We start from the raw sequence: 17486 nt of genomic DNA on the forward strand, positions 1-17486 counted from the left end.
CCAGCAGAAGGTCCTTCAAGCTGACTGTGTCTACATCATCTTATGAGCACTTCCTTATGTTCTGGTATCACATGATGTTCCAGGCTCATCTTGCACAAACCTAGAATCAGCCATTTCTCCAAGGAGCCCTGGTTCCCTAGAGCAGGAAATGGTATTTAGAATCCAAGATCTGGGCAGTAGGTATGCTCTTTGGTACTGGGTGTCATTGCTTTTCAGTCCCAGTAGCAAAGAGGGCTAGGAAATATGTATATGTAAATAAACACATCTATCTGTGTCTGTTTCTCCAATTCCAATCCAACACCATATGGTCTTTCCATTCTTCCCCATATCCATAATTTTACTCCCTTCCCCAACTGTCAGAACTTTGGTTCTCATCAACATCAATATATTTACTTATTTGCTCAATCCCACACAAAAAGCAGTTTCAGAATTGCTACACCCAATACCATTGTGAAAAACAAACTTTCTAAGTAGAGCTCAAGATTTACTGAATCATTCAAGATTATCTTTCTGTCTTTAGACTGAGGGTCAATGGTCAAAGCAACAATTTGAACACAGGTTCAAATGTTACTTGGATTAGTTATTTATTTCCCTTCAGTGTGGTTATATTATTCATTTGAAATGCAGGTAGGTTCATTTGCTTCTATTTATATTCACTTTTAGGGTTTTTCTCATCTTTGTTGATTTATTTTTTTCAACACGTAGAGCATTAACATGGTTCTCAAAAATCCAATCTATCCAAATCTATGCTCAGAAGAGTGTCCTCCTAGCCCTTTCACTCCATGCCCACCCACCTGCTGTAGTTTCTGGTTTATCCTTCCTGCATTTCTTTGGAAAAAAACCAAAAAACAAAAACAGACAAACTATAAAGTGTTTCGTGTGTATTTTTTATTTTTTTGGCCGCGCGGCATGCAGGATCTTCCCCAGCCAGGGATCGAACCCGCACCCCCTGCAGTGGAAGCATGTAGTCTTAACCACTGGACCGCCAGGGAAGTCCCAAGGTGTTTTTTGTTTTTTTTTAAATAAATTTATTTATTTATTTATTTTTGGCTGCATTGGGTCTTCATTGCTACACGCGGGCTTTCTCTAGTTGCGGCGAGCAGGGGCTACTTTTTGTTGTGGTGCACGGGCTTCTCATTGCGGTGGATTCTCTTGTTGTGGAGCACGGGCTCTAGGCGCGCGGGCTTCGGTAGTTGTGGCACACAGGCTCAGTAGTTTTGGTGTGCGGACTCCGTAGTTGTGGCACACAGGCTTAGTTGCTCCGCGGCATGTGGGATCTTCCTGGACCAGGGCTCGAACCCATATCCCCTGCATTGGCAGGCGGATTCTCAACCACTGTACCACCAGAGAAGCCCTTGTTTTGTTTTTAATTTATTTATTTTTGGCTGCATTGGGTCTTCGTTGCTGCGTGCGGGCTTTCTCTAGTTGCAGCGAGTGGGGGCTACTCTTCGTTGCAGCGTGTGTGCCCCTCACTGTGGTGGCTTCTCTTGTTGCGGAGCATGGGCTCTAGGCTCACAGGCTTCAGTAGTTGTGGCACGCGGGGTCAGTAGTTAGTTGTGGCTCATGGGCTCTAGAGTGCAGGCTCAGTAGTTGTGGGCGCATGGGCTTAGCTGCTTCACGGCATGTGGGATCTTCCCAGACCAGGGCTCGAACCCGTGTCCCCTGCATTGGCAGGCAGATTCCTAACCACTGTGCCACCAGGGAAGTCCCTCCCAAAGTGTTTTAATTGCTAATTTAGTTGAATGATTTTGCAGGGAGCATGCACTCTCCAACCCACCATAGTCCCCATCCCTCCCTATTGCCTTCCCCAGTCCCCTGTTCTCATTTGCTTTCCCACCTGGCCTTGCTGAGCCCTCCCCAGACCCTGGTGGCTTGGGGGCTGCCCCAGGCCTGCAGGCCTAACTGGGCAGTGAGAAAGCCAATGCCCTCTCCTTTTTCTGAACCAAGACCTCAAGAATCCAGCTTCACCTCCTGGAGGCAAATGCCCACATTCAAGTTGTGGTCAAGTACAGGAAGTGGTGCCTGTGTGGACAGAGCTTAGGAAGCAGGCGACCTGGTTTCCAGGTATAACTTGGCTGTGTAATCCAGAACACATTCCTTCCCTCTCTGAGCACCAGTTTTCTCATCTGAATAATAGAGAATTGGACCGGGGCCCTTCGAATTCCAGCAACAGGTGACTCAAATCCAGAGGTTCATGCCCTGTTGTCTGCCACCCAGATCTGTGCTGATGCGGACTGCGTGCCTGTGAGGGGTTCTAGGGGCACAGGCACAAGCAAGACACAGACAAGGTCCCTGCTCTCAAGGGGCTTGCGTTCTAATAACACAGGCTCTAAACAAGTATGTGCATAGATACGAAATACAATATCAGGTAGGAAAAGTACCAGGAAGAAAAATAAAGCAGGGTTAAAGGAGTAGTGATGGGAAAGTGGAACAATTTTAGAAAAGATGGTCACTGAAGGCAGAGACCTGAATTAGGTGAGGGAGCAAGCCATGGAGAGATCTGAGGCAAGGGTGTTCTGACAGGAAACAGCACATGCAAAGATCCTGAGGTGGAAACCAGTTTGACATGTGGGAGGACAAGCATGAAGACTGTACGGCTGGAAGTATGGGAGGCAAGGAGGAGGCGGGTGAGGTCAGAGAGGTGGGGAGAAGGCCATCTCAGCAAAGAGGAGGTGAGATTCTATTTTGATGATGGGAAGTTCTTGGAAGGATGAGTGCAGGATCATGACCTGATCTCATTTGTCTTTAGAGGGATCCACTTCAGCCAGCTGTGTAGAGAGTGGATCTGTGGTGTCAGTCAAGATCCAATCAACAAAAGAGAAATCACTCTATGTATTCCAGACAAGAGGAATTTGATACAGGGAAGGAATTGAACTACCAAAGGGGCTGGTAAGTCAACCCTGGGATTAGCAACAGCAGGAAGTTGCTACCACTCAGGCTGGAAGAATGATGGTATTCCAATGCCCAGAGGCCAGGGTCACCCAGCAGGCACCAGAACCCCAGAGGGGACTGCCTGAAGGGAGCCAGGGCTATGGAGAGAGAGGATGTCCTCCACAGAGGCAGATCCAGAGGTAGATCCAGGCTGAGCATGAAAGGGAAAATACCCTGGCTTCTTCCCTCCTGCCACCCTCCAGCCTTCTGCTGGTAACTTCCATTGGCTGAATTTACCCAAAAAACAAATGACAAAGGAGCCTGGGAAATCAGTTCCTTAGAAGGCAGAGCAGTGCTGTGGAAGATGGGAATGGATCTAAGGGCAAACAGACAAATGACCAGCACAAGGTGCAGAAGCGGAGGCCAGGACGGGTCTGAAATGGTCCAGGTGAGGGGTGATAGTGGCTGGGAGCATGGTAGTGGTGGTGAGAAATGGCTGGATTCAGACACATTGATGGATTGGATGTGGTGTGTGGAGGAAAGGGAGGTGTCAATGGAAACTTCTGAGATGGCATTTACTAAGAGGGGGAAGACTCTGTGGAGCAGATTGGGGTAGGGGGTCATGAGTCAAGTCCTGTTTTGGGGCATAGGACTTTTGAGATGCCCAGTAGTCCCTGTATTGGTGGTGATGTTGAAGAGACAGCTGGAAACCCAAGACTGGGGTTCAGGGGAGAGGAAGGAGCTTCAGACACAAAGGCAAGCCATCAGGGTATACATGGGGTTTTGCCATGAGACTGGGTGACACCACCTGAGGGGCATATGCCCCATTGGAGTCACATGGCTTTCCCTGAGACAATACCTTGGTGGTGGGGGGTGCAACACACTGACTGACCAGGACTGGGTTTCGTGCCTAGTCAGGAATGTAATATGAAAGGTGAGGGTCTTGCTCACCCAAACCACATGTCCTGAGTTGGGGAGAGGTGGCTTCCTAAAGAAAACTCAGAGTGTGCTTAGCAGAAGGGGACTTGTTTGCTAACAGCAAAAACAAAACAAAACAAACAGCAGTTGCTCCCTAAGGGTTCCTCTCATTAATTCCACGGTGTCTTGAAGCACCTATTCTGTGCCAAGCTAATACCAGCTGAGCAACCTACTATGTGCCAAGTCCTGTGCTTTTCCCCTCACTTTACCTAGAGAACTAGCCCTCCTGAGGACCAGAGGGTACCTAGGGGTCTCCCAGCTCCAGCTCTCGTCTCACTGGTACCTCAGTTTCCCCTCAGTACAAAGGCTGAATGATCCAATTAACCCCACTGATGGGGATGGCAGAAGACAGCAGATGTGGGGCGTGGCACTTCCCACCCCTGGAAAAGGCAGAATAGGATGTGGCTGACTCCAAAGCCCACACTCTAATGTCCTGAGTCTCACTCCAGCCTGTGTCTGCTCTGGGCCCCCCTCCCGAAGCACCCACAGCACTTCCACAGCACAGCCTTCAGCCTCCAGCTGGCAGCTGCTAGGACCCAGGGGGCCGGTGCCAAGCACTGCCCCTCCCTTGCCAGTTCTGTGTGTCTCCAAAGGGCAGCATCAAAGTGACAGCCAGTACCATCTCCAGCAGGGGCTGAGTTGCTGGGGTGGAGGAGAGAGCCACAGCCCCAGCCTTGCACACTTCCATGGGGCCGGCCAAGCCCCCAAGAGAATGGCAGCCTGGGTGTCTGAGCCAGCGCCTGGGCAGCCTGTGAGGTGAGAGGCTAGAGGACCAACGGACGGGTGATGGGAATGGGGCCGGGGGTGGCGAGGGGCGGGAGGGGGAAGCTCCATTTCGCTCTCTGCATCCCAGCACAGGGTGAAGCCTGAGCGCTCGAATGGCCAACGCCACAGGGCTGAACGCACCAGAAGTCGCAGCCTCGATGGGGTTGATCCTGGCGGCTGTCGTGGAGGCGGCAGCACTGCTGGGCAACGGCGCACTGCTGGTTGTGGTGCTGCGCACGCCGGGACTACGCGACGCGCTCTACCTCGTGCACCTGTGCGTAGTGGACCTGCTGGCTGCCGGCTCCATCATGCCGCTGGGCCTGCTGGCCGCTCCGCCGCCGGGGCTGGGCCGCGTGCGCCTGGGCCCCGCGCCCTGCCGCGCGGCGCGCTTCCTCTCGGCGGCGCTGCTGCCCGCCTGTACGCTCGGCGTGGCGGCGCTCGGCCTGGCGCGCTACCGCCTCATAGTGCACCCGCTGCGGCCTGGCGCGCGGCCTCCGCCCACCCTCGTGCTCACCGCCGTGTGGGCGGCGGCGGGGCTGCTGGGCGCGCTCTCCTTGCTCGGGCCGCCGCCCGCACCGCCCCCTGCCCCGGCTCGCTGCTCGGTTCTGGCCGGGGGCCTCGAGCCCTTCCGGCCGCTCTGGGCGCTGCTGGCCTTCGCGCTGCCCGCCCTCCTGCTGCTCGGAGCCTACGGAGGCATCTTCCTCGTGGCGCGCCGCGCTGCCCTGCGGCCCCCGCGGCCCGCGCGCGGGTCCCGGCCGCGCTCCGACTCTCTGGACAGCCGCCTCTCCATCTTGCCGCCCCTTCGGCCTCGCCCGCCCTGGGGCAAAGCAGCCCTGGCCCCGGCGCTGGCCGTGGGCCAGTTCGCAGCCTGCTGGCTGCCCTACGGCTGTGCGTGCCTAGCGCCCGCTGCCCAGGCCGCCGCGGCAGAGGCGGCCGTCACCTGGGTAGCCTACTCGGCCTTCGCGGCTCACCCCTTCCTGTACGGCCTGCTGCAGCGCCCTGTACGCCGGACGCTGGGCCGCCTCGCCCGACGAGCGCTACCCCGGCCCCCGCGGGCCTGCACTTCGCGGGCCTGGCACCCGCGGGCCCTCCTGCAGCACCTCCATAGACCTCCAGAGGGCCCTGTGTTAGGCCCTTCTGAGGCACCAGAACAAGCCCGGGATTTGGCAGGAAGGGAGAGCCTGAGCATGCCAGAGGCCACGTGAGAGATGTCTCCCAAGGTGAGCCGGGACTGGAGAAAGCAGGGTGGTATCACAAAGGGCCCATCCATCCTCCAGCACAGCTTATGGCAGGTAGCCTGCCTGCACTTCTGGCTCTGGAATGGGAGAAAGGGGGCCTGCAGCCTAGTGAGGCCCAGAGGCTTCTGGGAGCTAGGAATCCTGAGTTCTGGGCCCAACTCTGCATGGCCTTGTACACAGACCTACCCTTCCCTAGGCATCAGTTTTCCCATCTGTACCCTGGACCATCTCTAAGGGCTCCTCCAGCTTGGGTGATCTGGACACTCATGGATGATCCCCAGGCCAAGGAAGAAGCAGAGGTGGGCAGGATCACAGAGAAGAGGGCCCTAATGGCTCACAGCCAAAGGGAATGGGCCAAGTAGGGCAGGGTCTGGGTTACAGCCACAGCAGGAGGAACCAGTGAAGGGACATTCAGAAAGACCTCCCGCACATCTGCACCAAGGAGAGGCTGGACAAAACTACTGGAACGCCTCCATCAGCTTCTAAAAATGCCCAGAAAACAACTGGATCGCTTTGGTGCCAGAGGCAGGAGGCTGGACAACATGACGGCCCAAAGAGCCCTAAAGCCCCAGAACTAGCATGTGGAAGGGGCCGAGGCCCAGCTGGGGCTGATGGAGTCACAGATGGGGGTCCTCTGGGGTCTCAGCTACACCCGTTTTCTGGAGGTTTTGCCAATACCCACAGTGTTTCACAGCTTCCTGGTCTCTCAGAATATTTATTCAAAAACAGGAATTGAAAAAACTGTACAGAGTGTCTGCTGCTGAGAACTCGGCCCCTGCCCCCATGCCACTCCCCCAGCTGCCTGGCAGTGACCCCACTTCGGGTTGCCCTCTGCCAAGCCCAGCCAGTCCATTCCAGTCAAAAGGGTATCAGTGGAAGCAGCAGGAATCTGCAGGGAGGTGGGGAGAGAAGCATGGCCCCCAGCCACCCCCAGGCCTCCTCCCTGATCCCCACAGGGGGACAGGAGGCAGGGAAGCCCTGAGGGATGGGGAGTGCATGAGTGACCCCCCCCAAAGTGGGGGCACTTAGGATGCTCCCTGCATCCAAGCACAGAGCTAGAGGGGATCAAGACCCCTACCCTGGGGCTGCTGCAGCTCCCCGAACCCTGGGCCAAAAACCGCCCCCACTCCGAGAGCAGGAACTCCCACAGACCGGGGCAGGGTGGGGGGTGCATCCATGCGTCTGGGCATTAGCGGTGTTTGGGGCCCCCCCTCCCCGGGGTGGAGTCTCCTTGGGCAGGTAATGGAGGCAGCCCCCTGCCGGCAGTCCTGCCTGCCCCCGTGCCTGTGCCTTGGCCGGCCTCAGTAGGGGGAGAATTTCTGCCGCTCAGCTTTCTTGCTCCCATTGGCCGCTGCCATCTTGGCAGTGTAGGCCGCCAAGCCCGGCGGTGGCCCTGGGGAGGCAGGTGGTAGAGCCAAGAAGGGTACAGGCTTGAGGCCGATGAAGTTGGAGAGGGAGATGGCATAGGGCGTGCCCAGCAGGCCTGGGGGAGCGGTGGGCAGGGCTGTCAGGGGTGGCGAGAAGGGGGCAGGCAGGTCTGTGGGGGCCGAGCCGGGTGTCCCCCCAGAGGTAGACTTGGCCGTTTCTAGACTGGAAAGAGGGATAGAGGGGGAAGATGAAGGGGAAGGTGGGGGGTGAGAAAGGAGGCAATGAGGGCAAATGTAAGGGGTGAGATTAGATGAAAAATTTAGAGGACTTGAGAACAATGACCTGGGGTGGGTGTGTTTGAGGAGAAGACGGGAAAGGTTGGAAGAGCGCGGACGGGAAGAAAGGACAAGCAGATATAGCATTGGGTAAGGGGAGAAATGGGGAGGCCGAAGACCCAGGGAAAAGAGACAGGGTTGGAGAAACAGGACATGGGGGACAGATGTAGGGGGAAGATGGGGCAACACTGAACAAGTGTGGCAGGGTTAGGGGAGGCAGAGGACAGGTCCAGGAGAAGGGAGGTCAGCTCTCCCCACCCGACCTGTGCCTTTCTCAGGCACAAAAGCCCCATGACCTGTGATACCCCACCCCACACTCACCAGGCAGTGATGAGGTACTGGGCCAGGGCGATGGACACTGGTGAACCAGTGATGGTCACGTGCCGCTCACCAGCGCCCTCTGCTTGGTTCCCGATCTTGATATGTGCCCCTGACATCTGCCGGATCTCACTGATCTTGCTGCCCTGGCGCCCAATCACGCAGCCAATCAGCTGGAGAGAGGGTGGAATTCAACCCTAGGTGAGGCCCAGACCCCCCGGGTCCCCCTACCCACCCTCAAACCACCCCATCCCGTCCTCACGTCGTTGGGAACCAAGAACTCCTGTGAGCTGGTCTGTGTGCCAGGATCCAGTCCTGCTGGGGGGAGAAGAGGGATTGGGCATGAGTCTGGACCTTTGCTGCCTCCCCATGTCCTTTCCAGAGGGGCTGCCTGGCCCCTTGGGATCTGCCCCTGCTTCCTTCTGCAGGGACTGCTCACCTGGCACCATGCTGGGTGAGGCGAAGGGGACTGCATGGCCCGAGAGCTGCTGGAGCTTGGTGACCTGTGCCAAGAAGAGAGGTCAGGAGTCAGAGGCGGCTCAGTTCGGGAAGGGGTGCCTTGGGCTGCGGTCACTCACCTCAGCTGAGGTCACAGCCCCATACTGACCCTGGACGGAGAAGCCCTGTGGGGACAAAGTGGGTAAAAGGGGGTTACTGTGATAGATCAGGGCAGTTTGGCCAGAGTCACCCCTCCCCACCTCTCCCTGGACCCCCCATTCCTTCTTCCATCCCCTTCCCCTTCTCCAGTAACACATCCCACCCCTCCTGCTGTTCCCCCTCACCTGGTTGGTGGAGAGAAGGACAGTACCTAAGGAGAGGCTTGGATGATATGGGATAGTGGCTCCTTTGGGTGGGGACTGGAAGGCACAAATGGGGAGGCTCTATCAGGACCTTCTCAGGCCCCCCGTGACCTCCCCAAGGGCCCTGTGTTCTCAAGGCCCTCCCTATAACCCCCAGGTAAATGCAGCCCGACATCCTGGAGCTTCTCACATCCATCCCTGCAGCCCTGCTCTATCCCCACCTGGTGTCACATGCCTAGGGTTTGGGGGCCTGACAAGGCAGGCCCAGGGCCCATCCCTTGCCCTCTCTCCCTGCCCCAGGGCAGCACCTCCAGGATGACAGCACAGATCTGGCGCACACACAAGATGATGGCATCAGGCACCCCAGAGACGGTGACAGCACGCTCTGTGGAGTTGGGGAGCAGGTCCCCTGCCACCTGCACCTGGGCACCTGTAGTCTGCAAGCAGAGAACGGGGGCCACTTCCAGCTACTCCCATAACCCAGAGCATGCCCAGGCTCGGAGCTCCCCACAGGACAGGAAGCTGTAAGCCCAGGTCTCCCCTCGAAACTGAAGGGTAAGACTCTCTTGGGGTGGTATCCCCTTCCCCTCACCTCTCGGATCTCCTTGATCTTGGTGCCAGCCTTCCCAATCAGCGAGCCACACTGGCTTGCAGGGATGACAAGGCGCAGGGTCACTGGAGGTCTGGAGACATTCCCTCCATTTGCAGGAGCAGCGCAGAGGTCCTGGGCAGGAAGACTGGGTTGGCCGTGCATGCCCCTGCTGCTCCCCCTCCCCTGGAGCACCTTCCTGCTGGGGGATGAAGGAGGGAAGCCTGCCCGCGTCCCACTCCAATGAGAGAACCCTGCCCTCAGCTTGGCCTTCCGTCCCACCCGTAGCCACTCTGTGGAGTCAGAGTCCTGTTCCTCCCGGGGAACCACCCGTGGCCCCCAGCCCCTCAGACAGCCACAGACCTCGTCCAGCTTGAAGGCAATCATGGAGACTGCATGGAAGACGGCTGCTGTAGATCCGGTGATGGTGGTGATGCGCTCAGGGCAGGAGCCCTCAGAGATGGTGATCCGGGCGCTGCTCTGTGGGTGCAGGACAAGCGCCAGGCAACGGGGCTCCTTCTCTGCTTCCTGGCCAAGAACTTGCCTGCCCCTCCACTCACCAGGCCCCAGCCAAGGCTGGAAACGGCCACCTTCTAGGGGCACTCACTGGTCATCCCAGATGGTGGATTCAGGGACAAGGTGAGGCAGGCATCTCCCCTCCCCTCCAAACCAGGTGCCCTGGGCTCCTCTCCCAAACTCCGTCCTCACCTGTTCCCGGATTCGCTTTACAGTCTCTCCTTTCTGCAGGAGACAAAACAGGAGGCAAAATAGAGAATGGCTCTTAGGCCAAGCAGCCGTTGCTTCCTTTTCTGGACTGAGGTCTCAGGTTGAAGGGGACATACAGAACAGAACGAGGTACCTACCTTCCCAATTATGCTGCCCACTTCCTGCAAACAAGACAAGAGTGGAGTCAGCAGGGTATCAATACCCCAGGCCCAGCGCTTTCCCCTACTTGGGGTAGGGGCTCTGCAGGAGACAGGATACCCAAGATCAAACTCCCTCCCAGAGGACCAGGTCTTGCCTCGCCTTGCACTTTGCCCCCTCCTGAGCCACAGTGAAGCACTCCCCCACACGCACTTACTTTCCCATGCATCAGCATCCGCAGCGTGAGGGTGATGCTGAGCTCTGGCTCCTCCTCCAGCCCCGCATCTGAGCCGCTCATCCTGTCAGGCGGGGCTGGGGCCGAGGCCGCCTGGGAGTGCGTCCACACTGTGGCCTGGCTGGTTCTGCAGGGGCAGTGGGAGATGGGTTAGAGAAGAGCTCAGCTTTCTTTCAGGTCCCTTGCCCTTACATGGGAACCCCAGAGCCAAGCTAGACAAACTTCCAGAGCAGAGAGATACCGTGGACCACAAGTTTCAAGTGTCACATTGACCAGTTGCTGTGTGCAGCTCACTAGCTGTGTAAGCCTGGCTGACATATTTAACCCTTCTGAGCCTCAGCTTCCCCATCTGTAAGAAGGGGATACCCAGTCCAGTCCCCAGAGTTATGAGAATTAAAATGAGATAGGTGCATATGTGATAGGCACCCAGTTTCCACGAGTATCCTTCCCTTCCCCTCGTACGTCAGAAGAATTAACTATGGGAGTCCACAGAGGGAGCCTCCTACCTGACCTCTTGGAAGAGGGGACCCTTGTGGATTGGCCCTTGAAGGTTGGGTTAAAATCGAAACGTTACTTCAAACAAGAGGCATTTGCGTCCAGGGACCAGAGCCCCTGCTGGCTAGAGCCTGGAGGAGCAGCTGGAGAGGGAGCTGGAGCAGCCACGGGGGCCATGGGAGGTCTTGAAAGGTGGGCAGAAGTGAAGGTAGTGAGGCTCCAGGAGGGAGGGCTGCACCTGTCCACTAGAGGTCACTAAAGCAGAGGCTCCTGCGGACAGCTGTGAGCGAGGTTCATTCAGCACTGGGGGTGGGGGTGGGGGTGGTGTCTGGAGACCAGCCGTGTGCACAGTGGTTTTCTGAGCCCTCTCCTATGTGCTGAGGAGGTTACAAGTGTCCAGGCTGGCTGTGTTCCCAGCCTGGAGCACTTTCTACTGTACCAGAAACAAATCACTTGGACTATTGAGTCTCAGTGTTCTTACCCGTAAAATGGAGGGACTGCTTCCCCCTTGGAACTGGGTGATGGGTAAGAAAGGGATTGGGGGGCTGGGGAATGTCAAGGCCGTTAACTGATGGAAGAAGGAGGAGCTGGAGATTAGCTGCTGGGATTAGCCCAGCCGCCAGCCCTCCCCACCCGACCCCTTTTCATGCCCCAACTTAATCCTGAACCTTAATCCTGCTTGGAAATCCCTCTCCTCCAGCGGCTGTCTCCCACCCGCCAAGGCTCAGCCTTGATGGGGAGCTCACTGGGGAACCAGAACCCGAGCAGGAAAACAGGGAGGGAACCAACTGGTGCCAAGTCTGAGCCAAGAGCAAGCCCTAACCCTATGAATTCCTACTGCCTGGGAGGGGTGGGGGGGGGATGAGTGTGCTGTGCTCGAGCACCCCAGAGACCCCTGGGCACCTTCCTCTTCAGCCCCCTGCCCTATCCTGACTCGAGGGTCAAGGGTATGGAGCTCTGTTCAATGCCCTCTTCAGAACCCCCCTTGCTAGCCTGAGCGTGGGCATGGAGGAGGCGGGGTGGGGCTCCCAGCCTGGCTGTCTCTGGAAGCCACTGTATGGCCTGAGATCTTTATTTCTTCATCTGTACCATGGGGGTGACAACCCTGACTCCCCAAACACCCAGTAACTGTTGCCTCCCCAGCACCTGCTCCTTCCTCCGCTTGAGTTCTGTCCATCCGCTCTCCAGATGTCAGAGGTCAACAGTGGATGCAGGGCCTGTGCTCTGTGAGCATCCTGGCCAGCCTCATGCTGGCTGCCCTTGCTAACATTCCCCCAGCTGCCGGCAGTTCCCCCAGCAAAGCACTAGTGATGACGTGCTTAGTTTCTGTTGCCCTGGCCAGCCCGGGAGCCCCTTAGAGCAGGAGCCAAGGCTGCCACCCTCTCCTTGTGTTCCCAGAGCCAGGCCGGAGAAGTTACTCAGAACACACTGGTTATCTGAACAGATGAATTCACCAAACAGAAGGGGAGCCTGGTGCCTAGAGAGGGTCTGTAACCTGCCCAAGGTCACAGAGAGGTGGGGCCCGGTGGGACTAGCAGGGCCCTGTCTGCTAGTGTGAGGGCCTGTCTGCTTCCTCTGTCTGGCTGTCCTGTCTGGGTCTGTCTGTCCTCTTCCGGGGGGTACGGGGGCAGCTCTTCAAAGGTGGGGAGCAGGCTTTAGTAGTCTCTCAGACCCCTGCCTGGTTAGTAGACATGGGTTGTGTTTAGAAAGGACTGTACTTGTCCAGAGCCACATCTTAAGCTCTGGAACTTTCTGGGGCTCAGGGACCTCTTTGGGGTGGTAACCAATGGGAGACCCGACATTGTCCCCATACCATTTGCACATCAACTTTTGTGGGCAAAGGCTCCTGGGAAAATAGGGCAGAAGGGTTGGGATGTGGCCAGAACTAGGGCTCCTCCCCTGAAAAAGATACCTGGGTTTACAGCAGAGCCCCACTGCCCCAAATTCAATGGGTGACCTTGGCCAGGCCTGCACCTGACCTAGACCTCAGTTTACCTACCTGTGCTATGTGTGTGTGTTTGCAGGAAGGGGGTGGGAGAGGGGAGTGGCTGGTCTCTCTGTGTCCTTCCTGTTTTGATAGACCCTCAAGGTCTTTCCTCTCTTTAGGGGAGAACAAGGGGTCTTGATACAGGTCTCTCTAATTATTCTCCTAGGAGCCCTAAGAACAAGCAGCCCTACTAGGCATATTGGCTCCCCTTCTACCCTTACAGGGGCTCTAGGGAGTTGCTTGCTGCTCCAGCTTGGTGGGCCCTAGGTCCCTGCTGGGCCACCCACATGGCAGCCACGCGTCATGCCACACTGACCTCCAGCTCACCTCTGGGGGTGCCCAGCCCCCTCTGGTCAGCAGGGCTCCCTGGCAGAACATACCAAGCTCAGACCAGGCCTCTGACCTCGGGCATTCCCTGTTTCTCCCCAGACCCCCTCCCCAGATCCAGTGCCCATTCCTTCTGTCTCTGGCTTCCTGCCACTCAGGCTGGAGAGGGCTGGGGGGGTGGTGACAGCTGTGTAAGCGATGGCGGCTGCCCCTTCCTGCCCCTCCCCCCCAGCTGTCTCTCTCTCATGACAGCTGCCCAATCAAAGGGCCGGGGGCTTAGCCAGCTCCCCCCCACACGCAGGGATCAAGTGTCCACCCTGGCTTTGTTCTGGAGCAAGAACAATCCGGGGGAGGGGAAGGCTCCTGGGGCCAAGCAACTCAAGTGGACTGGCCCGCCCCTTGGGGGATTCCCTTGGCTCTAATAGCTAGAGTGTCTGGACCAACTAGGGCTTGTAGACCCACCTGGGCTGGGAAGAGAGAGAAGGGTCCAGTCTCCAAGTTCATCCCCCACCTTACATCCCCCAACAGTCCCCAACCTAACAGCCTCCTATTCCTACTCCAAAAGCAGCCATGCTGGCCACACCCAGTGATGCTGGAGAATGGCTCAGGGCATCAGGCAAAGCAGGGCATGGCGGGGATGGGGGGTGGGGGAGTGGACCCTGGGACCGGAGGGGTTCAGGACTGAGGGAACCTGACTCCCCTGCCCATCCTTTTCTCTGGGCATGCTCACCCTTTCTGATTAGCTAGGCCTCCAGAAGAATTGCCCCAGCATTGCCCTTGGATCCATATGCCCAGCCTCTCAGCCTTACAGCCTCCCAGGATGGCCATTCATACCTACTTTATGGGAGAGTCGGGGGAGGAGGGGCCTGGAGGGGAGCAGCCTGGGGTCCTTGAGCTCCAGCCTCTGGTTCCTTGACCTAGAACTGTCCTGTAGACTCAGTACTAGGCAGAGAAGGGAAGCTCTGACAAGCTGGCTGGTGCCAGAAATGCTACAGCCTCCTTAGAGCATCATTAGGCAACCCCTCAAGAGTCCTCACAGCTAAGGGAAACCAAGGCAGGCCCAGGCCCAGACTGGAGTCCAGGAGAAAGGGTACATGGTACAGCCCCACGCACTGGTACCCATCCCCTCACTGTCTCACCCAAACTGAGAAAGGTCTCTAGCTTCCATTCTCCATGCTGGAGACTGGGTCACTCTGCTGCTCAACAGCCATCCTTGGCTCCCCAGTGCCCAATGAATAAAGCCTGATCTCCATAGATGGGCACTCAAGGCCCTTCGTGATCTGGTCTCTGCCAACTTTTCTTGTCTCATCTCTACCCCATCCCCCACACACACCAGACTGCAAAACACGCCTAGCACCACCAGGCCTCTGGGCCTTTGCCCAGGCTGATCCTAGCTTGAAATGCCCATCCTCCCCACTCAGTCCAAATCCTTCTCAGATGCTGCCTCCTCTGTGAAGCCCTCCCCAACCTTCCAAGTCAGATGTTATCACTCAGGCCTCTCTGCCCCTCCAAGATGCCTGCAACTCAAAGAAGCCCCATTTGGGCATTTCTGAGCCTGCCTTTCCACTACACAGAGTTCCAGGAGGGCAGAAGCTCCTCCAGGAGGGCAGGAGCCAGTACCAGTCTCAGTGTGCAGGGAGAAGAAAGGGCTCACAGGGCCCAGAGGCATTAGAGACCAGCGATGGGGCTAAGAATCCCAGAGAAGCAGTGACAGTGGGGTGAGAAGACCCAGGGCTCAGGGGACCAGCCCCATGGGAGAGTCAGGATCCGCCTGGACAGGGTTCCCAGTTCCCATTCCTTAGCACCCCCAGCCCCTGCTCCTGCTGTGTCTCTGGGTCTAGGGGCTCCCCAGGCGTTATCACTGAGGTGGGGGATTTGCACTTTGCTTTGAGACTTCTGGAGGCCCTGAGTGGGTTTCCCCATGGCAAAGGGGGGGCTGAAGGAAGAACTGTGGTGTGGCATAGGTTTCACAAAATCGGGCTCAGACTGTCATAGCTGGAAGGGCCTCATCAGAGGGGAACCTTGAGGCCCAGAGAGGAAGGGGCTTGTCTGTAAGGCTACATGAGAATGAGAGGCAACTGGCAGAGCTGGCAGAACCCCAGGGTCCACCTGTGCAGCTCAGAGCTCTTTCCTCAAGAGGTCAGCGCCACTAGGCAATGGGGATGGAGGCTGGAGGGGGGAAGTGATGGGAGTAGGGAGGGTGGGCAGAGCCTGTCTGGGGACAGAGGGCGGGGCAAAGCCAGCCTCCCTGTGGCCTGGGCCTGCCAGGGTGTGTGGGCCGCCTGCTCCCAGCCCCCCACCCTGAGCATGCAAGAAGAACAATCCCCTTGTGTTTGGGCAGCCTGAGCCTGCATGCTGATGAAGGCTGGGGGGTGGGGGCTGGGATGGGGGCGCCTTGGAGGTTGAGGGGGTTCCAGGGCCCGGAGGGGCTAGGGGACCTTCAGATGGGAAAAGGATAGGGTCCCAGGTGCTGGCTCTGAAGCAGTGAGGGTAACCCCAGGAAAGAGTGAAGGCTGCAGTTGAGGTTTAAGGTCCTGGGGAGTCACTGGGGGTCTAAAAACTCTTTGTAGGAGAAGAGGAGCCCCTGGGGACACATGCTCTATTGGTCCAGCATGAAGGTGATCATCCTGCACTTGGTGGGAACTAAGAGCCCACATTCTGGAAGGAGGGAATGCACCTGGCCCTGGGTGCATCCCCTTGAAGACCACTCCCCAGGGTGCTGGAGTTGGGCGGGGCACTGGGTGCCACAGGTCCCAAGATGGCGGGCCTGGGATAGGGGACTGAGGAGGCGGGCACCTCCCTCTCCTGGCCAAGCAGGCTCCAGGGCCAGGCTGAAGTGACTAGCCAGAGCCCCCGCACCTCCCAGGACTCCAGCTAAGAAGCTAGGTCAGAGCTGAGGGGCTAAAGAGCCACAGAGCACAAGGGACCACTCCGAGCCCCCAACGTCATCTCCATACACCCCTGGCCTGGAGGTCTGTGTCTGGCGCCCCCAAGGACTGCAGAGAATGGGAAGGGGTGTGTGCTGAGCCAGGAACTGCAGGGGAATGGCAGATGGGGACAGAGATGGAGCAGAACCAGAACCCAGGGCAGGAGGTCGAGAGAAGAGCAGGTCCAAAGGACAGAAACAGCAGGTGGGATGAGGGCCTTAAATCTGGGGTCTCGGGTCCAGGAAACCCCTCCCTGGTACTGGGGGCTCCTCTAGCAGACCAGCGCCCCCCACCTGTGCAGGCCTGGGCCCGTGTGGGACAGGGAACGTGTTCCTCGCAGTCTCCCCGTCTCCCAAACCCGCGACCCCAGCCTGTGGACTCAAGCGCGGGCTCCCCGCCCCCAGCCGAACCCCCAAACTTCGCGGCCCGCGGTGCCCCGCCCGGCCCGCGCCCTACCTCGCTGGGGCTGTCCTGCGGCGGCGGCGGCGCGGCGGCTGGGCCGCTCAGTCCCACATTGTCCCCGGGAGAGGCGGCCGCTCACAACTGCGAGTGACATCAGCTGCGAACAATGAGGGGTTTGACAGGCGCGGAGCCCGGCCGGCCCGGAGCCCGGCTCCGCGCCCCCCCCCCACCCCCGGCCCGCCCGGCCCGGCCCCTCCCCGCCCCCTCCCCGGATCCGATTACAGCGCGGCGGGCCCGCCCCAGCCGCCCCAGTGCCGCAGCCGCCCGCCCCGCCCCGCGCGCCGCGGTGCGCCCCGAACGGCGGCCGCTTCCGGGAGGGCTGGGGCGACCCTACCCCGGCGGCTCCTCCAGCCCCCGGGAGTGGGGATCGAGGGGGTTGGTCCGGCCTGAAGCGCGGTCCCAGCCACGGTCCTTCCCGCGCCACCCGCGCCTGCGCCCCGCTCCCAGTCCCTTCGCTCTCGGCCAGCCGGTCCTTCCGTCCCGGGCCGCCCGCCCGGCGACTCTGCCGAGCCCCCTGCACCCCCATCTCGGCCTCGGCCCCGCCGCCAGCGCCCGCGCTGCCCCGCTCCGGCTCGGGTCCCTCGGAGCTCAAGTTTCGACCCTCCGCCGGGTCGGGTTCCCGGCGCTCCTCGCTTCTGCGCCATCCATCCCCGCGCGGGGCTCTCGCCCACCCAGCCCCGCACCCCTCAGCCACCCCCAGCTTCCGCGAGGCCCAGCCCTCGTCCGTCCAGGACAGGTTACCGGACCAGCTGGAGGAGGCGCCTGTGAGCGGTGTGACCCTGTGCACCCGCCCCGTGATTCCCCCAGAGCTACCCCCAGATTTCCTTTTTGGGCTAGGGTCGCGAGGGACGCGGCGCAGTTGAGTACTCGACTAGGGAAGGGGTAAGAGTAGGGGGAGGAGCTGGGCGGTTCCCAAGCTCTCGCTTT

General features: G+C 58.7%; 2 protein-coding genes across 7 annotated transcripts; one reads left to right on the forward strand and one right to left on the reverse strand.

Moving 5' to 3' along the window:
- Positions 1-2757: 2757 nt before the first annotated feature.
- Positions 2758-6598, forward strand: GPR62 (G protein-coupled receptor 62). 2 transcript variants are annotated; one of them, XM_036867924.1, is made up of 2 exons: positions 2758-2889; positions 4703-6508. In XM_036867924.1, exon 2 carries the CDS (start codon positions 4728-4730, stop codon positions 5817-5819), a length of 1092 nt encoding a protein of 363 aa, XP_036723819.1. In that variant the 5' UTR covers positions 2758-2889; positions 4703-4727; the 3' UTR covers positions 5820-6508. The 2 variants fall into 2 exon arrangements, with proteins under 2 accessions (XP_036723819.1, XP_036723818.1); XM_036867923.1 differs by lacking the exon at positions 2758-2889 and adding an exon at positions 3961-4605 and having other exon boundaries at positions 4703-6598.
- PCBP4 (poly(rC) binding protein 4) lies at positions 6551-16733 on the reverse strand. 5 transcript variants are annotated; one of them, XM_036867918.1, is made up of 13 exons: positions 16554-16733; positions 10344-10488; positions 10126-10149; positions 9971-10003; positions 9626-9742; positions 9266-9397; positions 8982-9110; positions 8656-8730; positions 8452-8496; positions 8313-8376; positions 8136-8188; positions 7877-8046; positions 6551-7442 (listed from the first exon to the last, which is right to left on the reverse strand). In XM_036867918.1, exons 2-13 carry the CDS (start codon positions 10422-10424, stop codon positions 7154-7156), a joined length of 1212 nt encoding a protein of 403 aa, XP_036723813.1. In that variant the 5' UTR covers positions 10425-10488; positions 16554-16733; the 3' UTR covers positions 6551-7153. The 5 variants fall into 5 exon arrangements, with proteins under 5 accessions (XP_036723813.1, XP_036723815.1, XP_036723814.1 ...); XM_036867920.1 differs by having other exon boundaries at positions 6552-7245; XM_036867919.1 differs by having other exon boundaries at positions 6552-7245; positions 8136-8191.
- Positions 16734-17486: the final 753 nt, after the last annotated feature.

This window comes from Balaenoptera musculus, chromosome 11 (genome assembly GCF_009873245.2).
Source record: "Balaenoptera musculus isolate JJ_BM4_2016_0621 chromosome 11, mBalMus1.pri.v3, whole genome shotgun sequence".
Lineage (NCBI taxonomy): Eukaryota > Metazoa > Chordata > Mammalia > Artiodactyla > Balaenopteridae > Balaenoptera > Balaenoptera musculus.